The sequence below is a fragment of the Panthera leo genome, chromosome A2 (assembly GCF_018350215.1).
Source record: "Panthera leo isolate Ple1 chromosome A2, P.leo_Ple1_pat1.1, whole genome shotgun sequence".
Lineage (NCBI taxonomy): Eukaryota > Metazoa > Chordata > Mammalia > Carnivora > Felidae > Panthera > Panthera leo.
Genome location: NC_056680.1, coordinates 35,607,427 through 35,634,956, shown reverse-complemented (window position 1 = coordinate 35,634,956; position 27,530 = coordinate 35,607,427). Strand labels below are relative to the sequence as shown.

At 37.3% G+C, this 27,530-nt stretch overlaps 1 protein-coding gene and 1 long non-coding RNA gene across 9 annotated transcripts in view; one reads left to right on the top strand and one right to left on the bottom strand.

Annotated features, from left to right (window-relative positions):
* Positions 1 to 2,331, top strand: part of TAFA4 (TAFA chemokine like family member 4) — a 173,175-nt gene extending 170,844 nt beyond the window's left edge. For all 8 annotated transcript variants that reach the window (XM_042929937.1, XM_042929935.1, XM_042929938.1 and 5 more), the window contains one exon: positions 2,029 to 2,331. In XM_042929937.1, the coding sequence (XP_042785871.1) occupies positions 2,029 to 2,216 (188 nt within the window). In that variant the 3' untranslated portion in view covers positions 2,217 to 2,331. The remainder of the gene's footprint in view (positions 1 to 2,028) is intronic.
* On the bottom strand, positions 19 to 27,339 carry LOC122214550. The gene is made up of 3 exons (XR_006199950.1): positions 27,263 to 27,339; positions 469 to 664; positions 19 to 107 (listed from the first exon to the last, which is right to left on the bottom strand). It is a non-coding gene; the product is annotated as an uncharacterized LOC122214550 (long non-coding RNA).
* Positions 27,340 to 27,530: the final 191 nt, after the last annotated feature.

The window sequence follows — 27,530 nt, the reverse complement described above, 5'->3', positions numbered from 1 at the left end:
CCCCCACTGCTACCTCATTCATCACTTCTCTTTTCTAAAATTCTAGTTGTCTTTTAAGTTCCAGCTGAGATGGTTCCTTTCCCCTGAGGTCTTGTCTTTCCTGATCCCTGTGGAGTAGAGCTAATATTGGCATGTTAGCAGTGTGGTATCCACCGAATTTCAAAGTGACAATGAACCTTACATATGCAATTAGCAAAATGAAAACTTTACAGGAAAATAAATGCTAAAGAATCCTGTCATTCAACTTGAGATTGGCTCCAAAATGAGCTGGGCATGGAAAGGAAGCTTCCTTAAATAAGATGCATTGAGAATTACATCCTCCATCTGTACTTAGATCCAGAAAGAGCTAATGTGGCAGTAGCCACCATTTCATGAGGTTAATCACAGGACAAGCACCGGGTCATGGCATTCACGGTTCACTCACTCTTCACTATAAATGAAGGGAGAAGATGCTACTTAAACATTTACCAGCCGAAGAAGCTCAGGCAGTGATATTCCTCCCCATCAGAAAAAGACCGGTGTTCAAGATTAAGACTCTGGAGTAGTTCCTGAATCCTCATTCTCTCCCTCCTTTGTCCTGTTGGCTTTGCCTTTCAGCACTTCTACCAAACTGATCCTCTTAAGTTGACAGTCCAGCCATGCACCCCTTGTCTCACTTTTGTACCTGAGGTGGAGAAAGGCCTTAGTTTTTCCCCCTAGGTAGTCAGGACTCCCTCTCATCACTCCAGATTCTCCTCATCTGGCAATCCTCTAGAAATCTCAAGACTTCTACCCACCAGGCCTTAGTATCTTTTTTTTCCTCCCTAGCGTATATCACGTTCTGACATATCCTTTGTCTCTTCATCCATCCCTTTCTTCTAGAATAAGAATCACTAAGCTGTGGCTTGCAAGCCACATCCAGCCTTTGGCCTGTTTTCCTAAGGTCTGTGAGCTAAGAATGCTCTGTACACTTTTAAATGGTTGGAAACAAAAGGAAAAAAAAATTCATAACATGAAAATTACATGAAATCCTAACTTCAGTGTCTACAGCTCAAATTTTATTGGGATAAAACAGTGCCCATTAGTTTACATTGCTGTCTTGTCTATGCTCCTTTTGTGCTATAAAGGCTGAGTTAAGTAGTTGTGACAATGACTATATGGCCTACCAAGGTGAATGTATTTACTATCTGGTCCTTTATAGAAAAAGTATGCTAGCCCTATTGTAGATAAACTCCATGAGGACAGGTTTTTGTTGTGTTTGCTCTAGTATTCCCAGCACAAACAAAAGAGCAACTCTTTTGTAAAATGTATAAAATAAAGGCTTTATGTCAATTGACAGCAAATCTGAGGTTTGAATAAATAATTGATTGGGTCTAAAGACCAGGCAGGATGACTCTGTCATCAAGTAATATCTTTTTATGTTATAGGCAGGTTCACATCTTAAGCTTTTGGTTTTTTTTCCCTCTAGCTTGTGTATGGATTATCTAACCTATAAAATACATTACCAAATAAAACTATAGAAACTGCTGATTTATTCTAAGTATTTAAAAGTAGAGAAAATAGTAAACTTCTTAATGAAGATCTGTTTGCAGTCATTATGGCAGTTTTCTAAAATAACCTATTTTTTAAAATAAAAGTTAACTACATTAAAAAGTAACAAAGGTAGCATTTTGATCTTGACATACATGGATCTTAACTGGCATTCATTTGAAAAAATTTAGTGCCTTCAAGAAAGCATCCTCAACATGCATGAGTTAACTTGATGGGCAATGAATGTACCTAATCTGATGGGGTTTTGATAACTCTAAAAAATACCAAGCTAAGGTACATAATGTCGTGTTGTGCAAGTCTTTGTGCATGTTTTCTTTGCAACCTGAAAGTAAGAAATGTAAAGGATTTGAACAGGTGATTTGGTGAGGTGGGTTACAAATAAAGGAACAATGTGCCAAACGGTGCACAAATGACATAGACAGGGACTTACGGGTCTGGTAGTAGAAGGGACCTTTTTTGGTGGGGCTGAGATACTGAATGCTCACTTACTTGTTTTAGGTAACACGGTAGCAAAGACAGATGTGCTTAACGTGGGAGGAGCAACAGGATGCAGAAGTCTCCTATTTGGATTACCATCCTGGCTGGTTTGTGGAAAATCGTCTTGGATTTCAGCAACATCACATTTGTATAAGTATGCTGTACGGAGTGTCATTCACTTAACTGTCCCAGCCCTCTCGGCTTCATGATTTTATTACATTGAATTATAGCCACGGGCTGCCACACAATTCACATCCTATCTGGATCCCAAGGACCAAACCTCCAAGAAACCCTGGAGGAACAAAGCAGAGACTTCAAAGTGGATCTTCACTGGGTCTTCTGTTTCTTTCTGCCTTCACAAAGGAGCGTGGACGGGTTCACAGGGTTCTTATTCCGGTCTTCTTTTGAACTTTTCCTTTAGTCCTTGCATTAAAGTGGTTTCAAAGGGGTCTAAGTATCAAAATGCTTTGGCAAAACATATTTGCAGGTGTAGATCAATGAAAACTCTGATAAGGGAAGAAAATTTATTTTCTAAATCTTAATGAATAGACTTGGTGGGGTTCTTGTGTGTGCATTTGTATTTTTGCTTTAGAGCGTTTAAATGTTTGCACTTTAAGTTCTGTTGTCAGGGTAGCAGAAATAAAATAACATTTTAACATCAGTACACCATTTTACTGAGTGCTAAGGAAGTGTATCAGCTCCAATATTTTATAACCAAAGCTTGATCATGACATATTCACAAAAGAAATAACACCTGTGGGGATTTTTATGGCTTAAGGTATAGTCATAGAAGTAAATTATTTAAAATCTGAAACAGTCTCTGTTTAGATCAAGGGTGATTTCTGAGATCCAGTTTATGTCACTTAAAATATTTTGTTAACCCTTAGAAGTCTTGAAATGTTTGATTTTTAGACTGTAAATGATTTATTCACTTAGCACTTTTCTCATTTGTTATTTTTTTAAATGTAAGTAAAATCTGAGTCATTTTCTCTTGGTTTAATGATTTTGCAGCAGACGTGTGTCTGCACAGTCTCAGATGCTGTCATGGAGAAATATATTACAGATGAAAAGTGACCCAGATTTTAAATGCATAATGTCATTGAAACACCTACTACTGTAATAACTGATAGATTTTATAAAGAAATGCCAAAAACATCCTTTCTGCACTATTAATTATCCTTGTCCTTTCACAGTCATTGGGGAAAACAGTACTATAACATTTATAGGGGCAACAAGTATGTCTATTTTAGTCTTGCAAAAAGAATGGAAATGGCTGACATGCACTTGTTGGCTAACTTTGAATTTGGATGCTTACCAGAATTATTACTGTCCTACGAGTAAGTAAAAAAGTCACTCTGCTGATGGCACATAAATTTTTGTGATTTTATTGCCTTAAATGCAAATGTGAAAAATCACTTAAAATTACATTTAATTGTGGGCGTGTCAACTGTATGGCAAACTTGAGACCTATACACGTAGCATTCAAGATCATTTAAAACCTAGGGAAATTTGATTAAGTGTAGGGCCCCACATGATGTTTTAGGCATTCTCTGCTGCCTTTAGTATAGGACCCTCGACGGTAAGAACAGAGAGTTTAAAAAGTCAATTTTATGGCACGTGAAAGAATGTGTCTTTTGCACACACATCTGATCTTGTCCACCAAATAAGATCAAGTACAAATGACACTGCTTCACCTTGAGATACATTTCTACTACTTTGGGGGGGAATAAATGGTCCATTAGGGAAAATGGTGGGTATTAGAGCTGCCATTCTCATCCATTATTGCTTCAAAGTGTACTTTTTATTGAGTTCAAAAGTTAGTCCTGAAATGAAGCCTACTTGGAGAAGCATTTTAATGTTATCAGCCCTATACCATTCCTATAAGGAGGTGCATAAGATAGGTTTGCTTTGAATCCTAGAATACATAGAAAACTATTGATGGAGTTGTGAGAACATGATTAATGGCAGCATTAAGCCCTCTGATTGTGGCACTTGTGATCTCAACACCTGCAGACTTTCAATTCTTAGATCTAAAAACGTGAAGCTGCCCTGCAAGGTTGTAGACTTAGCCTTTGACTCTGCAAAGGCAGCAGCAACCTCCTAGATTTTATAGCTCTTCTTCAGATCCAGATGTGTGGCTCTGAAGTGTATGGACCTCAACTCTATACAGGTAGAACTCCATTCATAAGCTAAATTCAACAAACAGTTAAAGAACCTTCCCAAGACCCCCAAATCATCTACCTTTATACACACAAATCCATTTTTTCTTTTCAACTTGGCAGGTCTTTATGAATATTCCCATTGTATGGAATTTAAGACCCAATAAAATTAAACTTACCCACACTCACATAGTTACTACTAGAAATTTTATGAGAGCTTTTCAGATAACATACTAACCCTGTGTCCTAGGGTGTCAGGGACATGGGTGAGTCTTAGAATCTGGCTAGTAGCTGACCTAGTTTATCAGGGTCCAGCACCACACTGTTTGCCACAGTCTTATAATGTGCCAGTACACTGATGAAAAATCGTACTGCTGGCATTTTTGAATTGGGTGCAAGGAGATGGTCCTTTAAGCCTAAGAAGTCTCAGAACTCACTTCTTCCTATGGACACACCACATCTACAACTAAATATAGAGCAATTTCTACTGAAGAAGAACCAAAGGTTCATTGAACAGCTTTGGCATAAGCAATGACAGGGGGACCACATAAAGTAGGCTAGGACAGATGGATACATGGTAATGATGGGAACACCAGCCCTGATGTGATGATCTGCACTAGGGAGGGCTATCACTGAGAGACCTGTACACACACTCACCTGCCCCAGGCACTGCCATTTAAAATGCAACTACACTGGAAGTGAAGGAAAGCCATTTACAACCCTACAGCATAAACCAGAGTGTGGGAACTCTGAGGTTTTAGGTGCCACCAGGCACTACTGTTTATGTAACCCCCTACCTTCATAGTACCCTGAGCCTGCACCACCCATTCCACCAAGGTGGCCTCAGTGTATGCTCTGGGCCTCCCCTGGCCTGTGCTCAAACCAGCCATCCTGCCAGGGCAGCCCTAGCACAGAACACCCAAGAACCCCCTCAGGCCTGCACCACTTGAGCCATCCTTCAAGGGTGGCCCCATCAAAGAGCCATCAGGCAGAGTGCCCACTTCTGCTTCAGTTCCAGCTATCCCTCCAGGGACATGCCCTGAGAAGCCCAGCCCATGGTTATAGTTCCAGCTGTCCTGCCAAGGTTGATCCAGTTTACAGCACCCTGGGACCTTGTGGTCCATGTCCACTCCAGCTGCAGTTATCCTGCCAGGGTGGCCCTGGTGCAGCACCACCTGGAGCCCTCCGGCCTGCACCTGATTCAGCTTAGACTGCTCAAAGCCACCAGGCACAGACAGCATCTACACTGGGGATGCTCCAATGCAAGGTGACTCTTTCAAGATTGGGAGAGATAGGTGTTCTCCATAATAAGTGTTCACAGATACAAACACAGAAAGTTAAAAAAAAAATGAGACTGAGGAATACATTATAAGCCAAAGAACAATATAACCCCTGCCCCCCAAAACTCTCATGAAACAGAGGTAAGTAATTTACCTGATAAAGAATTCAAAGTAATGGTCATAAAGATGCCCATTCAACACACAACTCCAGAGAAGAATGGAAGAACAGAGTGAAAGACTGTTAGTATAAGAATGTAACAAGTCACAAAGTTGAAGAACATAATAACTTGATATGAAAAATATACTAGAGGGAATCAACTACAGATTAGATGATAAAGGTCAGTAATCTGGAAGAGAGAACATTGGAAATTACCCAGTCAGAAGACCTAAAAGAATTAAAAAATGAGACTAGTTGGACCTCTGGGACAACATCCAGCATATTAACATTTACATTATATTGATCCCGGCAGAAGAATAGAGATAAAGGGACTAAAAACCTTTTTTTGAAGAAATAATGGGTGAAAAGTTCGCTAACCTGGGGAAGGAAACCAACATCTGGGTCCAGAAAGCAGTCTCAAAGAAGAACCCAAAGAGATCCAAACCAAAACATAATATAAAAGCAAAAGTTAAAGAGAAAACCTTAACACAGCAAGAGAAAAACAAATAGTTGCATATAAAGGAAACCTTGTCAGACTATCAGCTGATTTTTCAGTGGAAACTTTGAGGCCAGAAAGAAGTGGCATACTACATTCAAAGTGCTGAAAGGGAAAACTTAAAACCAAGAATACTCCACCTGGTAAAATTTATCATTCAGAATTTAAGGTGAGATAAAGAGTTTCCCAGAGAACCAAACCAGCTTTATGACAAATGTTAAAGGGTCTTCTTTAAGCAGGAAAAGACTTAACTAGAAATTAGAAAATACATAAAAGAAAAATATCTCAATGGTAAAATGAAATATATAGTAAACAGTATGTCAGTCCCTTGAAAAGTTAGTATAAAGGTTAAAAGACAAAAAGTTAAAACCAACTCTAACAATAAATAGTTAAGGGATATACAAAATAAATGAAGTAAAATAAGACATCAAAGTAGAGAGATTAAAAATGTGGAGTATTGGGACACCTAGGTAGCTCAGTTGGTTAAGTGTCTGACTTTGGCTCAGGTCATGATCTTGCAGTTCATGAGTTCAAGCCTCACATCTGGCTCACTGCTGGCATTGCAGAGCCCACTTCCGATCCTCTGTCCTTCTCTGTCTCTGCCCCTCCCATGCTTGCAATCTCTCAAAAAAAAATGTGGGGTATTAAAATAAATTAGAACTTAAGCAACTACCAGCTTAAAATAGACTGCTACATATGTAAATCACTATCTATGTTCCTCATGATAGCCACAGGCCAAACACCTACAGTAGATATACAAAATATAAAGAGAAAGGAACCCAAACATAACACTAAAAAATACCATCAGGGGCGCCTGGGTGGCTGAGTTGGTTGAGCGTCCGACTTCTGCTCAGGTCATGATCTGACAGTTTGTGGGTTCGAGCCCCACGTCGGGCTCTGTGCTGACAGCTCAGAGCCTGGAGCCTGCTTCGGATTCTCTGTCCCTCTTTCTCTCTGCTCCTCCCCTGCTCATGCTCTGTCTCTCTCTCTCTCTCTCTCTCTCTCTCACAAGATAAAATAAAACATTAAAATTTTTTTTAAATACCATCAAATCCCAAGGGAAGAGATTGAAAGAAGAAAGGAAGAACTGCAAAAACAACCAGAAAACAACTAACAAAATATCAATAAGTATATACCTTTTAATAATTACTTTAAAATAAATGGGCTAAATGCTCCAATCAAAAGGCATGAAGTGGCAAAATGGATAAAATCAAAACAAAACCTATCAATATGCTGCCTACAAGAGACTCACTTCAGATTTACAGACATACACAGACTCAAAGTAAAAAGACGGATAAGGGATTCCAAGGAAAGGGAAATAGAAAGAAAGCTAGAGTAGCAATACTTCTATCAGACAAAGCAGAGTTTAAAACAAAAACCGTAACAAAAGACAAAGAAGGGCAATACATAATGATAAAGGAGTCAAACCAAGAAAAGGATATAACATTTATATATTTATGTACCCAACATAATACATATTTTAAATATAAAAAGCAAATGTTAACAGACATAAAGGGAGAAATTGAGAGTAATAAAGGAATAGTAAGGGACTTTAACACTCCACTTACTTCGATGTAGAGATCATCTAGACAGAATCAATAAGGAAACATTGGCCTTCATTGATACTTTAGATCAGATGGACTTAATAGATATATATAGAACATTCCATCCCCAAACAGCAGAAGACACATTCTATTCGAGTGCATATGGACATTCTCCAGGACAGAGTGCATATTACACCACAAAACAACTCTCAATGAATTTAAGATTTAAAAAAAGGTCACTTATTCTAATCACTTTTTTAGTTTGTATGAAACTAGAAATCAATTACAACAAGAAAAAGTGGGGAAAACGCACAAACACATGGACACTAATATGTTATTAAACAACCAAAAGGTCAATGAAGAAATCAAAGAGGAAATTAAAAAATAACTTGACACAACTAAAAATGGAAACACGGCTTTCTTAAGTGTATGGGATACAGCATAAGCAATTCTAAGAGAGAAGTTCATAGTGATGCAGGTGTACCTCAACAAACAAGAAAAATCCCAAATAAACAATCTAACTTTATACCTAAAAGAACTAGAAAAAGAGGAAACAAAAGCCTAAGTTAGTAGAAGGAAGGAAATAATAAAGATCAAAATGAGAATAAGTGAAAGAGACCAAAAACATACTAAGAAAAGATCAACAGACCAAATGGGTTCTTTGAAAAGATATACAAAATGAATAAACCTCTAGCCAGACTAATCAAGAGGAAAAAAAAAAAAGGTTGAGGGCCAAGATATTTCAGAAATGAAAGAGAAGTCGCAACTACCACCACAGATAAAAAGAGTGAAAGAGATTACTACAATTTTTTGCCATAAACTGAAAAACCTAGAAGAAATAGACAAATTCCTTGAAACATACAACTTTCCAAGACTGAATCATGAAAACTCTGAACAGATTGATTACAGGTAATGAAATTGAATTAGTAATTTAAGAACTCCTCAAAACCAATGTCCACTACCAGTTGAGTTCTACCAAATATTTAAAGCCATTCAATTAGCAATTTAAGAACTTGCTAAAACCCAAAGTCTAGTACAGTTGAGTTCTACCAAATATTTAAAGAAGACTTAATATCTATCGTCATTTTTTTCAAAAATTTGAGAGAAAAGAATGTTTCCAAATTCATGTAATGAGGCCAGCATTTCCTGATACCAAATCCAGACAATGACACTCCAAGAAAAGAAAATCACAGACCAAAATCCCTGATGAACAAAGATGGAAAAATCCTCAACATAATATTAAACAAACTGAATTCGAAATGCACTGACAGGATGATACACCATAATCAAGTGGGATTTATTCCAGTGATGCAAGAATGATTCAATGTGTGAAAATCAATTAGCATGATACACCACATTAATGAAGCAAAGGATACCAATCAATTGATCATCTAAAAAGCGTTTAACAGAATTCAACAAAGCAGGTAAGGAAGAAATTTGGCTCAATAATAAAGGTCATATGTGAAAATTGACAGCTAACATCATACTTAATGGTAAAAAGCTGAAGCTTTTCTCTAGGATCAGGAACAAGAAAAGCATATCCACTCTTGCCATTTTTATTCAATATATAATTAGAAGTTTTTGCCATGGAAATAAGAAAAAGGAAGCACCCAAATCAGAAAGAAAGTAGTAAAGGTGTCTGCAGATGCCATGATACTATTTATTAAAAAACCCGAAAGGCTTCACCAAAAAACAATCAGAATAAATGAATTGTGTGAAGTGATCAGATACAAAGTAACATACAGAAATAGGTTTTGTTTAAATACACTAATAATGAAACAGGAAGCTTAAAAAAAATACCACTTACAATTGGATCACAACAAACAAAATACCTAGGAATAAATTTAACCAAGGAGGTTCAGAAACTGTACTCTGAAAACTCTAAGACATTAATGAAAGAAATTGAAAATGACACAAATGGAACAATAATCTGTGCTCATGAATTGGAAGAATTAATATTATTAAATGTCCATATGACCCAATACAATCCCTATCAAAGTCCCAATGATTTTTTTTTTCACAAAACTGGAACAAAGAATGCTAAAATTTGTACAGAATCACTAAGGACCCTGATAGCAAAACAATTTTGAGAAAGAACTAAGCTTAAGGTACCATGCTCCCTGATTTCAAACTATATTACAAAGCTATAGCGATCAAAACAGTGTGGTGTGGACATTAAAATAGACATGTAGGTCAATGGAATAGAATGGAGTCCCCCTCTCTCTACCAAAAGACCTCAATATATGTATGATCAAGAATGACAAAGGAGGCAAGGATATACAATGGAGAAAAGACAGTCTCTTCAATAAGTGGTGCTGGGAAAATTGGACAGCTACATGCAAAAGAATAAAACTAGACTACTATTTTATACCATTATACAAAAATAAAATCAAAATGGATTAAAGACAAATATAAGAAACCAAGAATTTTATGAAACCATGAAAATTCTAGAAGAAAACACAAGCAGTAAGTTGTTTGACATTAGTCTTACTAATATGTTTTTGGACCAGTTGCTTCAAGCAAGGACAACAAAAGCTAAAATATATATAAAAATATATGAAGCTTTTGCACAGCAAAGGAAACCATCAAGAAAATGGAAGGACAACCTACAGAATAGGAGACAATATTTGCAAACCACAAGTCTGATAAAGGGTTACTATCCTTAAGAAATAAGGAACTCAGACAACTTAATAGCAGAAATACAAATAATCCAATTTAAAAAAGAGCAGACGACCTGAATAGATGACATACAGATGGCCAACAAGCACATGAACCTCAACATGAATCATTATCAGGGGTATGCAATGGAAGGCACAAGGAGATATCATCTCATACCTGTCAAATGGCTATTATCCAGAAGACAAGAGGGGCACCTGGGTGACTCAGTCGGTTAAGTGTCTGACTGTTGCTTTCAGCTCAGGTCATGATCTCATGGTTTGTGAGTTCCAGCCCCACATCGGGTTCTGCACTGACAGTACGGAGCCTGTTTAGGATTCTCTCTGCCCCTCCCAAGCTAGCGCTCTGTCTTTCTCAAAATAATGATAAAAAAAATAACAACTGTTGGTGAGGACGTGGAAAAAAGAGAACCCTTGTGCACTGTTGGTGGGAATGCGAATTGGTACACCCACTATGGAAAATAGTATGGTGGTTTACCAAAAAATTAAAAACAGAACTACCATATAATCCAGCAATCCACTTCTAAGTATTTTTTCAAAGAAAATGAAAACAGAAGAAGAGATATGTGCACCACTTTGTTCATTGCAGCATTACAATAGCCGAAATATGGAACCAACCGGACTGTCCACGGATACATGAGTGGATAAAGAAGATGTGGTATGCTTGTATACAATATTACTCAGCCATGAAAAAAAATGAAATCTTGCCATTTGTGACACCACGGATTAACCTAGAAGGTATTAGGCTAAGTGAAATAAGTCAGAAAAAAATAAGTATCATGATTTCACATCCATGTTCATTCTAAAAAACAAGTGAACAAATAAAACAAAACAGAAACAGACTCGTAGGAAATAAACTGTTGGCTACCAGAGGGGTGGAGGGATTGAGAGGTTGGCAAAATAGGTGAAGGGGATTAAGGAGTAGAAGCTTCCACTTTTAATTTAAAGGAAGTCATGTATATAGTCAATAAGATCATACTCACTTTGTATGGTGACACGTGGTAACTAGAATTATCATGGGGATCATTTTGCAACTTCTAACAATATTGAATTACAATGATACACACCTGAAACACAGGCTATTGTATGTCAACTGTACTTTGATTAAAATTATTAAAATAAAATAGGGTGAAATATTCATTAGCAAATGTCTACTTGAGTTTAAAACAGTGACTGTGGTCTCTTTTACTTATTGAAGGGACACTATGAGACTTAGGTAATATAGAACAAAAACTGAAAACTTCCAACTACTATCCAGTAGTTGGACTTAGACTATAACCAGCTAGAATTTTATAGATACCACTGTGTAAACTGGCAGAAAACCACCCTTCTCCATGTAATCTTTAGTCAGAGGCTGCAGGCAGGCAGGTATCTGTAGCCCCAGCATGTTTCATGGCTTCCCAAGGTTTTTTCTCAAGATGATGCAGTAGCACTGAGTCCCTACTCCTCCACAGCTGTCGGATGGATGAAGACAGTGGCCCCTTTGACATGTGCTCCCTACTTAATCCAACCCCATGACTTGGTCTGCTTCCCTCAGCTGAATTGTTGCCCATACTAAGGAATTTCTGGAAAAAAAAAATTGTTGATGCACAGACTGGGTATTGACTCCTGAAAGTGTCAATGGAAACAACCTTACCAAAATGACTAGTTCACAGACAAGTTTCTCAAGATTGGAAGAAATTTCTGCACAAAAATCTTTGTCATGCGCTATTAAGGACTCACTGACTGGTGATGAATCCAACGCTAACTAACTTTACCATTTAGGGTGTTCGTGAAATAGGCCAGGCATTATTAAGGGTTGTACCTAAAAGCATGTGGATTCTTCTGTAGGGGTTGGGCAACTGCAGCCTATAGGGTCAAAATCAGCATGGCTATTGTTGTAAATAAAGATTTATTGGAACACAGCCATGACATTTGTTCATGTATCATCTCTGGCTGTTTTTGCACTAAAACAGCAGAGTCACATGGTTGTTACAGACAACCATGGTACACAAAGCCTAAAATACTTGGTCTTTGGACCTTTACAGAAACATTTCTTAGTTCCTGTTCAATACAAAGGAAGAACATGATTTTTTTGGTTTTTTGTTTGTTTTGTTTGTTTTTTAAGGAGTTCATTCCAACATGTTGTACAAGATAATGGCAAAGAGTTCAGGTGCTGAAGGCAAACAAAACAAAGTTTGATTATCAACTCTGCTATTTACCTTTTTCAGCTATTTTAAGTTTCAATTTCTTTACCTATAAAATGGTTATAATAATAAACACACCTCACAGGAAATGTTAAAAAGCATTTCGTATCACAACATGCTTAGCATGTTGATTAACAAATAGTTCTTGATGAAGGTGTTTCTCTTTTATGAGTAATTTTTAGCCCACATAGTGGCCTCATACAAAAAAAGACTGAAACAGCCAGCCCTCACTTCAAGGTTCAAGGAACCTAACGTTTAAGCAGACATAACCAACAGAAAATTAGGACCAAGTAAGAATAGATGTTCAAGTGTGTTCCCTTTGTTTCCAAGTCCGTTGGAACTTTGAGAAAGCAGATCAAGGACAAATGTGGAAAACAATTCAAAGCATTGCTTTCCCTTGACCTTGGCTGTCAATTAGGTAGGATATGGAAAACACTTGTGCTTTCTTCGTGGACAGGTCAATGTCTTGGACCTGTAGTACTACTCTGGTAGAAGCTGAAGCACTGCTAGGCAGAAGGATGTGGCACACAGGTACCTTGATTTGAATCTGCCACCTGAGATGGCAAATACAGCCCATACATACAAACAGCGTTCTTTCAAGTTCATCTTCCAGTAATCTTGTAAACACAAAGTTTGAACAAAAGAGCTCTGTAAATAATTGATGAACAGTTACTGAAGCATGTTGGGCAGTCTTTGTGGTATTGATTTTGGACTGTGAACAAAGCAGACCTCTGCAAGCCCAGACTTTAGTCCCTTTCTCTCCTTTTTGGTGCTATCAATATTCATAGCCTGCTCACATGTTGGGAATGTGAAATGATGCTTCTTTCATGTTGCTCATTTGGGCCTTTGCTCTCTGTGGATAGGGTCTCTGACCCATCCTTTAATTATCAGCTTTGATCCCCTTAATGAGGCGTTATCAAAATAGTTCAGGACACTGAATTATTAATTGAATAACTGTAATTAACGATCAAGGAATGGAAGCAAGCAAATGAACTTTGGTCTTCTACTTCCAAATTCTAAATCCTACTCTCGGTAGTTCAGCTCGGGTCTCGGAACTTCTCTGCCCTCTTTTTGAATTGCATCTTCACCCTTACTTTGTTACATATATTAAGTTCAACATTTGGTGTTTTATAGACCATTCACAGACATCATAGAAAATAAAATCATGTCCTTGCAATTTTAGCATTGCAGTAACTGAAAAGAAAACATAAAAAATAATCCATCATTTTTCTCTCAAACTCTCTCACACACAAATCAATAGAGCAGAATGCTTAGGTCAGCTCAGTGGGGGCATGGGTTGAAATAGGAATCAGGACAATACTTTGGAATATTTAAATATTTATGAGTGCTGTATATCTCACAGAGGACTGAAACAGATTCTTAATGCCACAGTAAAGAAACTGGAGTAAAACCATCAAGTCTCAGCTTGAGAAAAAGTTAGTGACAACTCTTGAAACTGTCACAATCAGAAAAACTGGTATTGGATGCCGCCATATGCTATCGCAATCACTGTCTTTCCTGATTCGCCAGTAGAGCACAAAGAATGGCAATAGGGAAGGGGATCTCTAAAACATGCTGTGTCTGACATTCTCAAGGGAAAGGGACTTTGTCGAAAATCAGTACAGATGACTGTTCTGGTGATGTAGGCACTTGGGCTGTGGTGAGAGGAAAATAGAAATTTGAGTGTGTTTTTGGAAGGCTCTTATTTCACTTCTGGTTAGACAAAAAAGTAGTGTAGAAGGTCTTCCTCACTTGTTACTCCATTCTTCTGGTGGTTTAAAGAGCTATATTCATTTCTCTTTTCCCTCCTGACATCTCAAATGCAAGAAGGGGTGAGAGGTGGGAAAAAGGTTTTTTCAGGCTCAGGGTAGGGCCTGGAAGCTATCCATTTTCAATAGGAAAATACTTGTAAAAACTGATAGATTTGACTACATAAAAAGACAAATCTTTCACATGGCAGAATTCTGTAAACCAATCTAAAACTCAGACTAGAAATCCTATTTAAGCTTATATGTCAGGCAAAATGTTAGTAGCCATACATAGAAATTTTTGCAAACCAGGAAGCAAAATATGAACACCTGAAGAGTGAAGTTAATAGACAGTATAATAATTCATAAAAGAAATACTAAAATGACAATGGTTTGCAATTTTTGATAAATAGTTGAGACTCAACAGCCTTTCATGTATCAGTTTGGACAATATTAAAAAGAAAGAACATTTAACAAGGGTTGCAGGGGTGCAGTGATATACTGTACATATTGCATATCAAGAGGCCTAGTGGTATAATACCTCTTGACTCAAGATTTCTACTTAGAGGAATTTAAGGCATCAAAAGGCCAAGTGGCATGAGCAAGAATATGTCACAGAATTGTTCCTAACAGCAAAAATCAGAAATCCTACATAATTACCAAACGGAGCTATACTTTTGGTTCTGGGCAAGATGCATTCCATTTTACTTCTGCAAATTGCAACAAAAATCCCTGGACAAAACACATAAGTCACTTAGCAGAGCACTCAAAGATAGAGGAAGGTCAGACCTGCTAGGCACATTGGGACTCCAAGAACAACCTAACAGTGAGGTACTGGGTTCCTTTACTTCCTTTGTTTCCCTTTTTCCTCTCGTTCCCTTCTCCCTCATTTGCTTCCTTCCTGTCTCCCTTCCTTCCTTGTGTCCTGTGTGTCCTGAGGCACTGGAGAGGCCTTCAACCCAGAAATGCCAAAGAGGTCAGACAAAAATAGGCCCCCTAAAAAACTTACCTTCTTTTTGTGCAAACAGCTGGGAAGGGAGCAATTCCACAATGCATAGATCTTTAATCCTATCTACCTTTTTTAAAAAGTTGATTGATTTATTTTGAGAGAGAGAGTGTGTATTTGAGCAAGAGTGGGGGAGGGGCAGAGAGACAGGGGGAGAGAGAAGGGTCTCAAGCAGGCTCCACACTGTCAATGCAGAGCCTGATGCAGGGCTCAAACTTACCAACCACTAGATCATGACCTGAGCTGAAATCAAGAGTCAGATGCTTAATTGAGCCAGTTAGGTGCCCTATTCCTATCTACCTATCTTGAGTGAGCACCGGTACGAACCATGTGCAGCCATACACATCCCCACCCAGGGCTGAGAATACTACAGTTGATGACATTTTGTCATCAACATATAAGTAAAATAGAAGGAAATAGCCCTGCAAAGGCTTTATAGCTAAATTGACATTTGAACCACCACCCACAAGAGTGACCCAAGACATACATTTTGAATGTAATAGGTTGACCAGCCATCAAAACCGAAGATTTTTTTTAAATTTTTTTTTCAATATATGAAATTTATTGTCAAATTGGTTTACATACAACACCCAGTGCTCATCCCAAAAGGTGCCCTCCTCAATACCCATCACCCAGAAGATTTAAATGGGACCTAGAGTTTGATAACATAATATTCAAAATGTCCAGGATTCAGACCAAAGTTACTCATCAGTAACAGGAAAATCTTAACTCAAATAAGAAACTATCATTAGCAGATGCCAACAATGACAAAGTTGCTGCAATTTTCAGACAAGGATTTTCTAGCAAGTGCCATAAAAATGGTCCAAGAGGCAATTATGACACTCTTGAAACAAAAAATAGACTATCTCAACAACAAAATGGAAGATGTAAAGAAGAACTAAATGGAAATTTTATAATTTTTTAATGCTTATTTTTGAGAGAGAGAGAGAGGAGAGAGGGAGGGAGGGCAGGGAGGGCAGGGAGGGCAGGGAAGGGCAGGGAGAGAGAGGGACAAAGAGTCCAAAGGAGGCTCCAGGCTCTGAGCTGTCAGCACAGAGCCCAACATGGGGCTTGAACCCATGAATGTTGAGATCATGACCTGGGCCTAAGTTGGATGTTTAACTGACCGAACCACCCAGGTGCCCCAGAACTAAACTGAAATTTTAGAACTGAAAAGTACAGTAAGTGAAATTTAAAAAAAAACTTCCATGGATGGGTTTCATAGCAGAAATGAAATGAGATAGGAAAAAGAAATCAGTAAACACGCAGAGAGACCAATCAAAATCACCCGGTCTGAGCCACAGAAAGGAAACAGACTGAAATAAACTGAGCCTCAGGGGCCTGTGATAAAATAATGAGATTTAATAATCATCTCCTCAAAGCCCCACAAGGAGAGGAGAAAGACTATGGTGCTCAAAAAAGTGGCTAAAGACCTCCCAAATTTGGCAAAACATATAAACCTACAAATTCGAGGATGCATGTACAAACTTAAGTTTTCACTTCTCCGGGATAAAGACCCAGGAATACAGTTAGTGGGTTGTATGGTAAGTGTATGTTTATAAGAAAGATTGCCAAATGTTTTCAGAATTGTGGTACCATTTTACATTCCAACAGCAATGTGTGAGGGATCCAGTTACTCAACATCCTCACCAGCATTGTACAGGTGATTATTGTTATTCATGGTAGTTATTATCTATAAAGTCACCATGAGCACTAAATTAATGAATACTGAATCATTGTTCCTATAGCTTATACAAGCTTCTGTTCCTGCAGGCCTCTGGTCACATTTTCATCAACCAATCAACAGAGTACCTTATTTTATATGTGTTTCTGTTTAAAGACACCTTATCTAATACAATAATGTTGACTAACATTGAACTCCTGGACAAAAGCCCTAAAACTCATGATGGAACAAAGCTTATTTAACACGTGTATTTTCTCCAGGGTAAATTGCAGCCTTCTTATGCTTAGAAACACTAGCCAGCACTCAGCACTACCCTTGGAGTCCATCTCAAATGGTGCAGTGACCACAAAAAGCTCAGAAATGCAAGAGAATGTGGAGCTAAGGAGACTGCCTAAAGAATCTCATTTACACTATGGGAGCTGAAACAAAAAGGCAGTGTCCCTGTATTTAACATCAACTGCAGACATTTGTATTGGATGACCCAAATTTTTATTGCTCTATGTAGGCACATGTCCAAATGACTGTGAAAGCTCTCTGAGTATTGATTTTGGGGTTACAAATAAATTTTAGCAAGTAGACAAATTCACAAATAACCCATGAATAAATAAGGACAAATTGTACCACCATCAATATTCTGGTTTCAACACTGTGCATAAGGTACACGTAAACTACTCATTTTCTAACTTCTTGTGAGTCTTAAAATATTTCAAAATAAAACCGTATTGTAAGGAGGTGTGGCTAAATATGTTATCATATCTCGAAGCAATAAAGTATTATAGAACCATTAAAAGAGTACTGATTTATTTCTTGTATAATCCCATTCAGTTAAAATATACACATAGATCTCATATATAAAATGTTACGAGGGAGGACATTGTGTAGTTTTAACTTCTTCTTTCTCAATGTCCTTTTTTGAGACAGGTTCGCTAACATGTTTAATCTCCAACTGGGCTCCCTTCAGATATTCCCTTGGCTCCCTTGGTCATTCTAACTTAAACTGAATTATTATTCCACAGCAAGGAAGAGAATCCAGATAGCTAGAAGTGACATCTTGTTTAAGTGTCAAAACTCTCTAAGATGATCACTCTTTCGACTTGATCTCTTATAAAAGTCCCACCAACCCAGAGATGTCATCTATCAGAATGTTTGGAGTGTTGTGTAGCCGTCGGAATTCATCTATTGCCTTTCTGTCTGATCCTCCAGATTCTAGGTTTTGATACAAGTCTAGAAATCTTTGGATCCATTGTACAGAAATTGCTAGAAAAAGAAAGGAAACTGATGTTAACAAGCACCCACAATGACTGAGGCAGATGAACAGAATAAGTCTTAGAAAAAAACTGAAAAGCCACTGTGAATACTCAGAGATGTTAAGTATCAGAGCCTGTCATGTTCCTACTAACCTTTTTCAGAGGACTGTAATTTGAGTCAATGTTAGTGAATAATAATGTCAGAAACCCCAACTCATTCTCATGGCTTCAAAGGCTTCAAGTACCCCCAGAGAAGGCAATGTAAAAACGAAGCTATATCAGGGTGGTGATACTAAAAATCAAAAGGAAAGAGATTTGGAGCCTAATGCTATAATTAATTTTGTAATTACATAAGACTGTCCAGAACTGGGAATTTGAGTTCTTAGAAAGTAAATAAATTTAAATGAGAATTACTTAACTAAAAATTTGATAAGACACTAATTGATTTTAGTAAAAAGACATTACGCGAAGTACAGTCAGCAAGACTGGTAAAATAAGGAAGTACGTGCCTTGGAGTTTAATGGAACTTCATCCCAATTGCCAAGACGCTGTCTCAGCAGAAAACAGGAGCCCACAGGATGCTATTAGATAGGAAGAGGTTGTTTTCATGGCTAAAAGGAAGAGTAGGCAGGGCCTGGGGGGAAATCTCTTCTGGTTATGCAGCTCTGCATGTGATAACCAAATGCCTCTGGCAAAAAACACAAGATTTCCTTGGCCAGTCCAAGGTTTCTTCAGGTTAGAGAAAGGTATCTCTTCAATCTGGGCCACTTAGTCCAGAAGAACAATGATGAAATTAAGGCCTGAGAGAAGAAGAGGCATATCTTCATTTGGTCTCCAGTGAAGCCACATATATTTTTCAATAAGTATCCTCATTCTACTTTGTCACAATCTAACAAAAGAGAATTCCCTTTAAGTTTCTGTCTAAAAAGTTCTCTTTGTCAGAAAGATAGCAAGTATTGTGTTATCACGAGCAATATCAAATCAGTGCTAATGACTGCATTTGGAATAAAATGCAGATAGCAGGAAAGACAAATTATAAAACCAATCTCTATGGTCCCCATGGAGGGACCATAGTGGATGTTGATTTATTGAATCAAAGGAAAGCCTTTGTTGGTAAAAGTGCCTAATGACATAATTAAACCTTTGATCATATGTGATGTTTGAGCCCTGCTTTAGTTTTTCACTCAACATGTAAAAGCTATAATAACCCTTTGGTTCAGTTAAAAAGGGGGAAGAATCAAGAAACAAAAAGTTTTCTTCTGTTTTTTTTTTTTCCTGATCATTGAAAGAGCTGTGGTGTGGTACAGATCAATTGCTAGAGATGCCTCTATACATCAGATGTATTCAAGAGACACATTGATTCAATCGCTCAGAATAATTCAGAGTTCATCTAATGGGAGGTTAAGATACTAAAGCACCTCAGGTTCAATTTTCCTGCAGTTTCATCCTCCAATTGTATCTGAAATTTAGTCGTCCAGACAGTCCCAAGACACTGACAGAGACATGTAGTTAATTTGTCCATTAGAATCTAAGATGCTTTGAAAGGTAGGCAGATCATTCTCAGGAAACTTGACTCTTTAAATAACAGACTTGTTAGCAAAATGGCATGTTGAAAATCTAGGCCCACCAGGGTGAATGGTTCCCCTCAGATTTACTTTTTAAGTTTGTATTTAGAAATAGGACTTGCAGGGATTATTATACAGAGAGATGGTCTCTTGTCTCTTTCACCAAGATCACCCACTGGTTCCATCGGACCTAATTACAGCATAGTGTCAACACCAGGAATCCAACACTGGTACAATGCGTATGTGCAGTTTTAGACATAAAATTATTGCATTACCACCAAGATCTCCTTCATGTTACCCTTTTAAGTCACACCCGACCACCCCCACCCACCATTCCTAACCCTTGATCACCACTATTTTCCATCTCTATAAAAAGGCAGCTCAATGCCCTTGAGATCCATCCAGGTTATACATGTCAATGGCTTGTTCTTTTTAATTGGTGAGTAGTATTCCATGGTATGAATGGACCACAATTAGATTAGCCATTTACCAACTAAGGCATATTTTGATTGTTTCCAGCTTTTAGACATTATAAATAAAGTTGCTATGAACAATTATATACAAATTTTTGGTGTGAACATTAGGTTTTCATTTCTCTGTGACAAATGCCCAGGAGTGCAATTGCTGGGTCTTATGATAAATGTATGTGGTTGTTTTTTTTTTTTATTGTTGTTGTTGTTTTTTTTTAAGAAACTGCCAAATTATTTTTCAAGAGTGGCTCTACCATTTTACATTCCACTAGTAATGTATGCGTGGACTGGTCTTTCAACATCCTCACCAATACTTTACCAGTGTTTGTTTTTAATCAGGAGTTTTGTGAGTTTCTTCCATATTGTAGATACAAATCCTTTGTCAGATATGTAGTTTGTACCTATTTTCTCCCAGTCTGTAGCTAGCCTTTTCTGAACTGGTTATTTTGAAGAGTAAAAGTTTTCAATTTTAACAAGGTCCAATTTATCAGTTATTTTGTGGATGGTCATGTTTTTAGTATCCTAACAGCCTTTCATTAAGCTGTTGGTCCTAAAGATTTACTCTGTTGTTGTCTTCTGTAAGTTTATCTTTGTTTTTCTTTTTAGGTGTAATTTTTTTGGTAAATTTTATAGTTTTTCATTTTACACTTAAATCTATGATCCATTTTCAGTTATCTTTCCTACAAGTGGAGTTTAGGCCAAAGTTCATTCCCACCCCCCCCACCCCCACATGGATGTCCACTTGCTCCAGCACTATTTGTTGTAAAGACTACATTTTCTCTACTAAATTGCTTTGGTGCTAAGCAGGAAAGAGTATCCAATGGAAAAAAGTCTCTTTAGCAAATAGTGCTGTGAGAACTGGACAGCAACATGCAGAAGAATGAAACTGGACCACTTTCTTATACCATACACAAAAATAAACTCAAAATGGATGAAAGACCTAAGTGTAACACAGGAAACCATCAAAACCATAGAGGAGAAAAGTGGCAGCGACCTCTTTGACCTCAGCTGCACTGATTTCGTGCTCAACACATCTCCAAAAGCAAAAATTAACTATTGGGACCTCATCAAAATAAAAAGCTTCTGCACTGCAAAGGAAACAATCAACAAAACTAAAAGGCAACCAATGGAATGGGAAAAGATATTTGCAAATGACCTATCAGATAAAGGGTTAGTATCCTAAGTCTATAAAGAACTTACCAAACTCAACACCCAAAAATCAAACAATCCAGTGCAGAGATCCAGGAAGAAGACATGAATAGATAGTTTTCCAAAGAAGACATCCAGATGGCCAACAGACAAATGAAAAGATGCTCAATGTCACCCATCATCAGGGAAATACAAATCAAAACCACACTGAGATACCACCTCATAGTGGTCAGAGTGGCTAACATTAACAACTCAGGCAACAACAGATGCTGGTGAGGATGTGGAGAAATGGGAACCCTCTTGCACTGTTGGTGGGAATGCAAACTGGTACAGCCACTCTGGAAAACACTGTGGAGGTTCCTCAAAAAATTAAAAATGGAACTACCCTATGACCCAGCAATACTACTGCTAGGAATTTAGCCAAAGGATACAGGAGTGTTGATGCATAGGGGCACGTGCACCTCAATGTTTATAGCAGCGCTTTCAACAATAGCCAAATTATGGAAAGAGCTTAAATGTCCATCAGCTGATGAATGGATAAAGAAGATGTGGTTTATATGTACAATGGAATACTATTTGGTAATGAGAATGAAATCCTGCCATTGCAACCTTGTGGATCAACCTGGAGAGTATCATGCTAAGTGAAGTAAGTCAGAGAAAGACAAATACCATGTTTTCACTCATATGTGAATCTTGAGAAACTTAACAGAAGAAACTTAACAGAAGAAACAGAAGAAACAGAAACTTACCAGAAGACTATGGGGGAAGGGAGGGGGAAAATGGTGTCAAACAAAGAGGAAGGCAAAACATAAGACACTCTTAAATATGGGGAAAAACTGAGAATTGATGGGGGTGGTGCGGGGGAGAGGGAAAAATGGGTGATGGGCACTGAGGAGGGCACTTGTTGGGATGAACACTGGGTATTGTATGTGATGGATCATGGGAATCCACCCCCAAAACCAAGAACATACTATATACACTGTATATTACCTAACTTGACAATAAATTCTATTAAAAAAAAAAGAAGAAGAAAAATACCCTATAAGCCAGCAATTACACTAATAGGTATTTACCCCAAAGATATAACAATACTCATTTGAAGGGGTGCATGCACCCTGATGTTTATAACAGTGTTATCAACAGTAGCCAAACTATGGAAAGAGCCCAAATGTCAAATGTCCACCAATTGGTGAATGGATAAAGAAGATGTGTCTCATATATGTAAATATATATGGTATATATACATAATGGAATATTACTCAGCCATCAAAAAGAATGACATCTTGCCATTTGCAACGATGTGGATGGAGCTAGAGTATACTATGCTAAGTGAAGTAAGTCAGAGGAAGACAAATACCATATGATTTCACTCATATGTAGAATGTAAGAAACAAAACAGATGAACATAGGGGAATCAGGAAAAAAACAGAGAGGGAAGCAAACCATAAGAGATTCTATATCTATATCTATAGCAAACCTAAGGTTTGATGGAGGGAGGTGGGCGGGGATGGACTAAATGGGTGATGGGCTAAATGGGTAATGTGTATCAACAAAGGCACTTGCTGGGATGAGCACTGGGTGTTATATGTAAGTGATGAATCACTAAATTGTACTCCTGCAACCAATATGACACTGTTAGCTAACTAGAATTTAAATACAAATCTGAAACAAACAAAATAATACTAAAAAAATTGCTTTTGCACTATTGTCAAAAATCACTTGGCCATACTTGTATGAATCTATTTCTGGATTCTCTATCTTGTTTCATTTATCTATGTGTCTATCCCTCCACCAAATATACAGTCATGATTAGTATATAATAAATCTTAAAATTGATAAAGTGACTCCTCTGACTTTATTCTTATTTTTCAGAATTATTTTTAGGTATTTTAGTTCCACTGTCTTTCCAAATAAATTTTAGAGTAGTCTTGCTTACATAGAAAAATATAATTGTGGTGCCCGGGTGGCTCAGTTGGTGAAGCATCCAGCTTTGGCTCAGGTCATGATCTTGCAACTTGTGGGTTCTAGTCCCATGTCAGGCTGTGTTGACAGCTCAGAGTCTGGAGCCTGCTTTGGATTCTGTGTCTCCCTCTTCCTCTCCCCTACTTGCACACTGTCTCTCCTTCAAAAATAAATAAACATTAAAAAAATGTTTTTTAATGAAAAATATGATTGCATTAAATCTCTTTATTAATTTATGGAGAATTTTACTAATTGGAGACTTCCAATTCATGAACATGAACATGGAATATCTCTTCACTTCTTTACATCTTTGAATTTTATTCCATCAGTACTGTGCAATTTTCAGCATGTAAGTCCTACATAGGTTTTGGTAGATCTGCAACTAAGTATTTCATATTTTTGGAATAAATGTAAATAGCATTTATTTTTTAAATTTCATTTTCCATGTGTTCATTGCTAGTATATACAAATACTTTTCCCTTTTAACTTCAAAGTTCCAGGAGGTTTTTTTTTTCTTCTTTTTATATATTCTTTGGGATTTTTTTTGTATAAAACTTCAGGCCATCTGAAAAAAGTGTGTTTTATTTCTTCCTTTCTGATCATGTGCCTTTTCTTTTCTTTCCTCATTGTGCTAGTTAAAACTTCCAGTACCATGTAGAATAAGAGTGGTGAGAGCAGGCATCCTTGATTTGTTCTTGATCTTAGGGGAGAAGCATTTAGTCTTTTACCATAAAGTAAAATGTTAGCTTCAGGGCTGTCGTAGGTATTGTTTATCCATTTGAAGAAATTCATCTCTATTTCTTTTTTTCTCAGAGTTTTTATCACAAATAGGTACTGAATGTTGTCAAATGCTTTTTCCTACATCGAATGATATGATCTTTGTCTTTTGTCTTCTTTAGCCTCTTATATAGTGAGTTATATCACTTGATATCTGAATATCATAACTTTGCATCCCTGGAATAAACCTTCCTTGGTCATGGTGTATATTTCTTTTCGTATATTACTCGGTTGTATTTATAAGAATTTTGTTAGTTATTTCTATATTTATATTCATGAGGGATGTTGGTGCACAGTTTTCCTTTTTTGTATGGCCTTTGCCTGGTTTAGTATTAGAATAATAGCAGCTATACAGAATGAATTGGGAAATGCTCCCTCCTCTTCTGTTTTCTGGGAGACACTGTTTACAGTTGGTATTAATTATGCTGTAAATGTTAGACAGACTTCTCTAGTAAAACCATGTGGGCCTTGAGATTTTCTGGTCTATGCACATTGGTGTTGCCAGGTCACTGGTTTCTCCAGCACCCAGTCTGAGACAGAAGTGAGGCAGAAAGAAAGCCCAGGTAATTCCGTATCATATTGTTCCCTGGATCCTAGGTTTCCTACCTAGTCTACCTTCTTGTTTCCACCTTTTAGACTTCTGTTATATTTGTCCAGAGATTTTACTTGCACTTAGTGGGAGAAATAATGAAAGGTACATATATTCCATGTTCCCAGAAGTGTAAGTTTCCCAAAGGACTTTAACCTGGTGGGTAGCCAAGAGGAAAAATATTTAGGACAAAGGAGAAAAGGGGAAATTTTGGTGAACTGTTCTGTCTTGGACATATATGGATAATGATGATTTGTGTCTACTGATGAACAACCTACTTCACCTCCTTGTTTTGTTTTCTATAGAGCTATAACTCACATACTGTAAAATCTATGCTTTTCAAGTGTACCATTCAGTGAATTATTAGTATATTCAAAAAGTTTTATAGACACCAACACTGTACAATTTCAAAACAATTTTATCACTCCAGAATGAAATCTCATACCCATTCCTCCCACTCCACATTCCTTTCTCCCCAAAGCCCTTCATTGATCTACTGTCTCTCTATATTTGCCTATTTGAATATCTCATATATGTGGAATCATGGAATATGTTTTCCTTTGGGTCTGGGTTATCTAACTTAGCATAATTTTTAGGCTCACCCGTGTTGTAGCATATATCAACACTTTATAGCTGATTGATATTCTATTATATGCACAGACCAGGTTTTATTTATTCATTCAGTGGTTGATGGGCATTTTGTTTGTTCCTACTTTTTAACTATTAGGAATAACGCTGCTATAAACATTTGTTTATGTGTGTTTTTGTGGAAATATGTTTACAATTCTCTTGGGTATAGATCTACTAGTAGAACTGCTGGGTCATATAGTAACTCTATTTTCAACTTTTTGAGAGATTGTCGAAGTGTTTTCCAAAGTGGCTGCATTTTACATTCCGATTGGTGATGTGTGTGGGTTCCAATTTCTCTACATTCTCATTTTCCATTTAAAAAAAAAAATTACAGTAATCCTAAGGAGTGTTAAGTGTTATCACATCACCTACTGGTATTATTTTCATTTCCCTATTTATTTTTATTTCTCTGTCGACTAATGATGTGATTACCTTTTCACGTGTTTTTTGGCTTTTTGTATAATTTCTTTGGATACACACCTTTCCAAGTCATGACCTATTTTAAAATTGGATTGTATTTTATTAATGGAATATAGGAGTTCTTTATATGTTTGGATACTGGATCCTAATCAGATAAATAATTTGCAAATACATTCTCCCATTTTGTAGGTTGTCTTTATGTACTCCTGACAGTGTCCTATGATATATTTTTTAAAAAATTATTCTTAAGTTAGTGAACATATAGTGTAGTCTTGCCTTTAGGAGTAGAATTCAGTGATTCATCACTTACATCTAACAGCCAGGGCTCATCCCAACAAGTGCCTTCCTTAATGCCCATCACTCATTTTCCCCACCCCCATCAACTGTTTGCTCTCTGTATTTAGGAGCCTTTTATGGTTTGCCTCCCTTTTTTTTATCTTATTTTTCCTTTCCTTCCACTATGATAGTCTGTTAAGTTTCTCAAATTCTACATATAAGTGAAATCATGTAATCTGTCTTTCTGTGACTGACTTGTTTTGCTTAGCACAATACCCTCCAGTCCCTTCTACGTTGTTACAAATGGCAAGATTTCATTCTTTTTCATTGTTAATATTCCATTGTACATACATACATACACACATACACCACATCTTCTTAATCCATTCATCAGGTGATGGACATTTGGGCTCTTTCCATACTTTGGCTATTGTTGATAGTGCTGCTATAAACATTGGGGTGCATGTGCCCCTTTGAATTGGCACTCCTGTATCCTTTGGATAAATTCCTAGTAGTGCAGGTACTGGGTTGTAGGGAAATTCTATTTTTAATTTTTTGAGGAACCTCCATACTATTTTCCAGGGTGGCTGCTGCACCAGTGTGCATTCCCACCAACAGTGCAAGAGATTGCCCTTTCTCCACATCCTTGCCAATATCCGTTTTTGTCTGAGGTGTTCATTTTAGCCATTCTGACCTGTTTGAGGTGATATCTCAGTGTGGTTTTGATTTGTATTTCCCTGATGATGAGTGATGCTGAGCATTTTTTCATGTGGAAATTCTGGATGTCTTCTTTGGAAAAATGTCTATTCACATCTTTTGCCCATTTCTCCACTGGATTATTTGTTTCCTGGGTGTTGAGTTTGGTAAGTTCTTTATGGATTTTTGATACTAACCCTTTATCTGATATATCATTTGCAAATATTTTCTACCATTCATTGGTTGCCTTTTAGTTTTGTTGACTGTTTCCTTTGCTGGATGCACAAAATTTTTAATTTTGATCAATTTTATTTTTTCTTTTATTCATTGTGCTTTAGATATCTTGCCTAAGAAACCACTATCTAATCAAAGGTCACTAAAATTTATACTTAAGTGTTAAAAAATAAATAATTTGGACACTTGAATTTTAGTCTTTGTTACATTTTAAGCTAATTTTTATATATGATGTGAGGTAGACATACTAGGTTCATATGGCTTTTTAATAATTGGCTTAAAACAACAGAAATTCATTATCTCACAGTTTTTGAGTCCAGATGTCTGAAATTCATTTCACTGGGCCACAAGCAAGGTGTCAGCAGCATTGTGTTCCCTCCAGAAGGCCAAGGGGAAAATTTATTATTACCTCTTCTAGCTTCTGGAATGCTGCTGACATTCCTTGGCTTAGGACTACATCAGTCCATTCTCTACCTTTGTGATCACATGCCTTCAATTCCTCTGTGTGGAGTCTCTGTTTCCTCCTTATAAAGGATACTTCTGATTGCATTGTGGGCCCATCCTGATAATCTG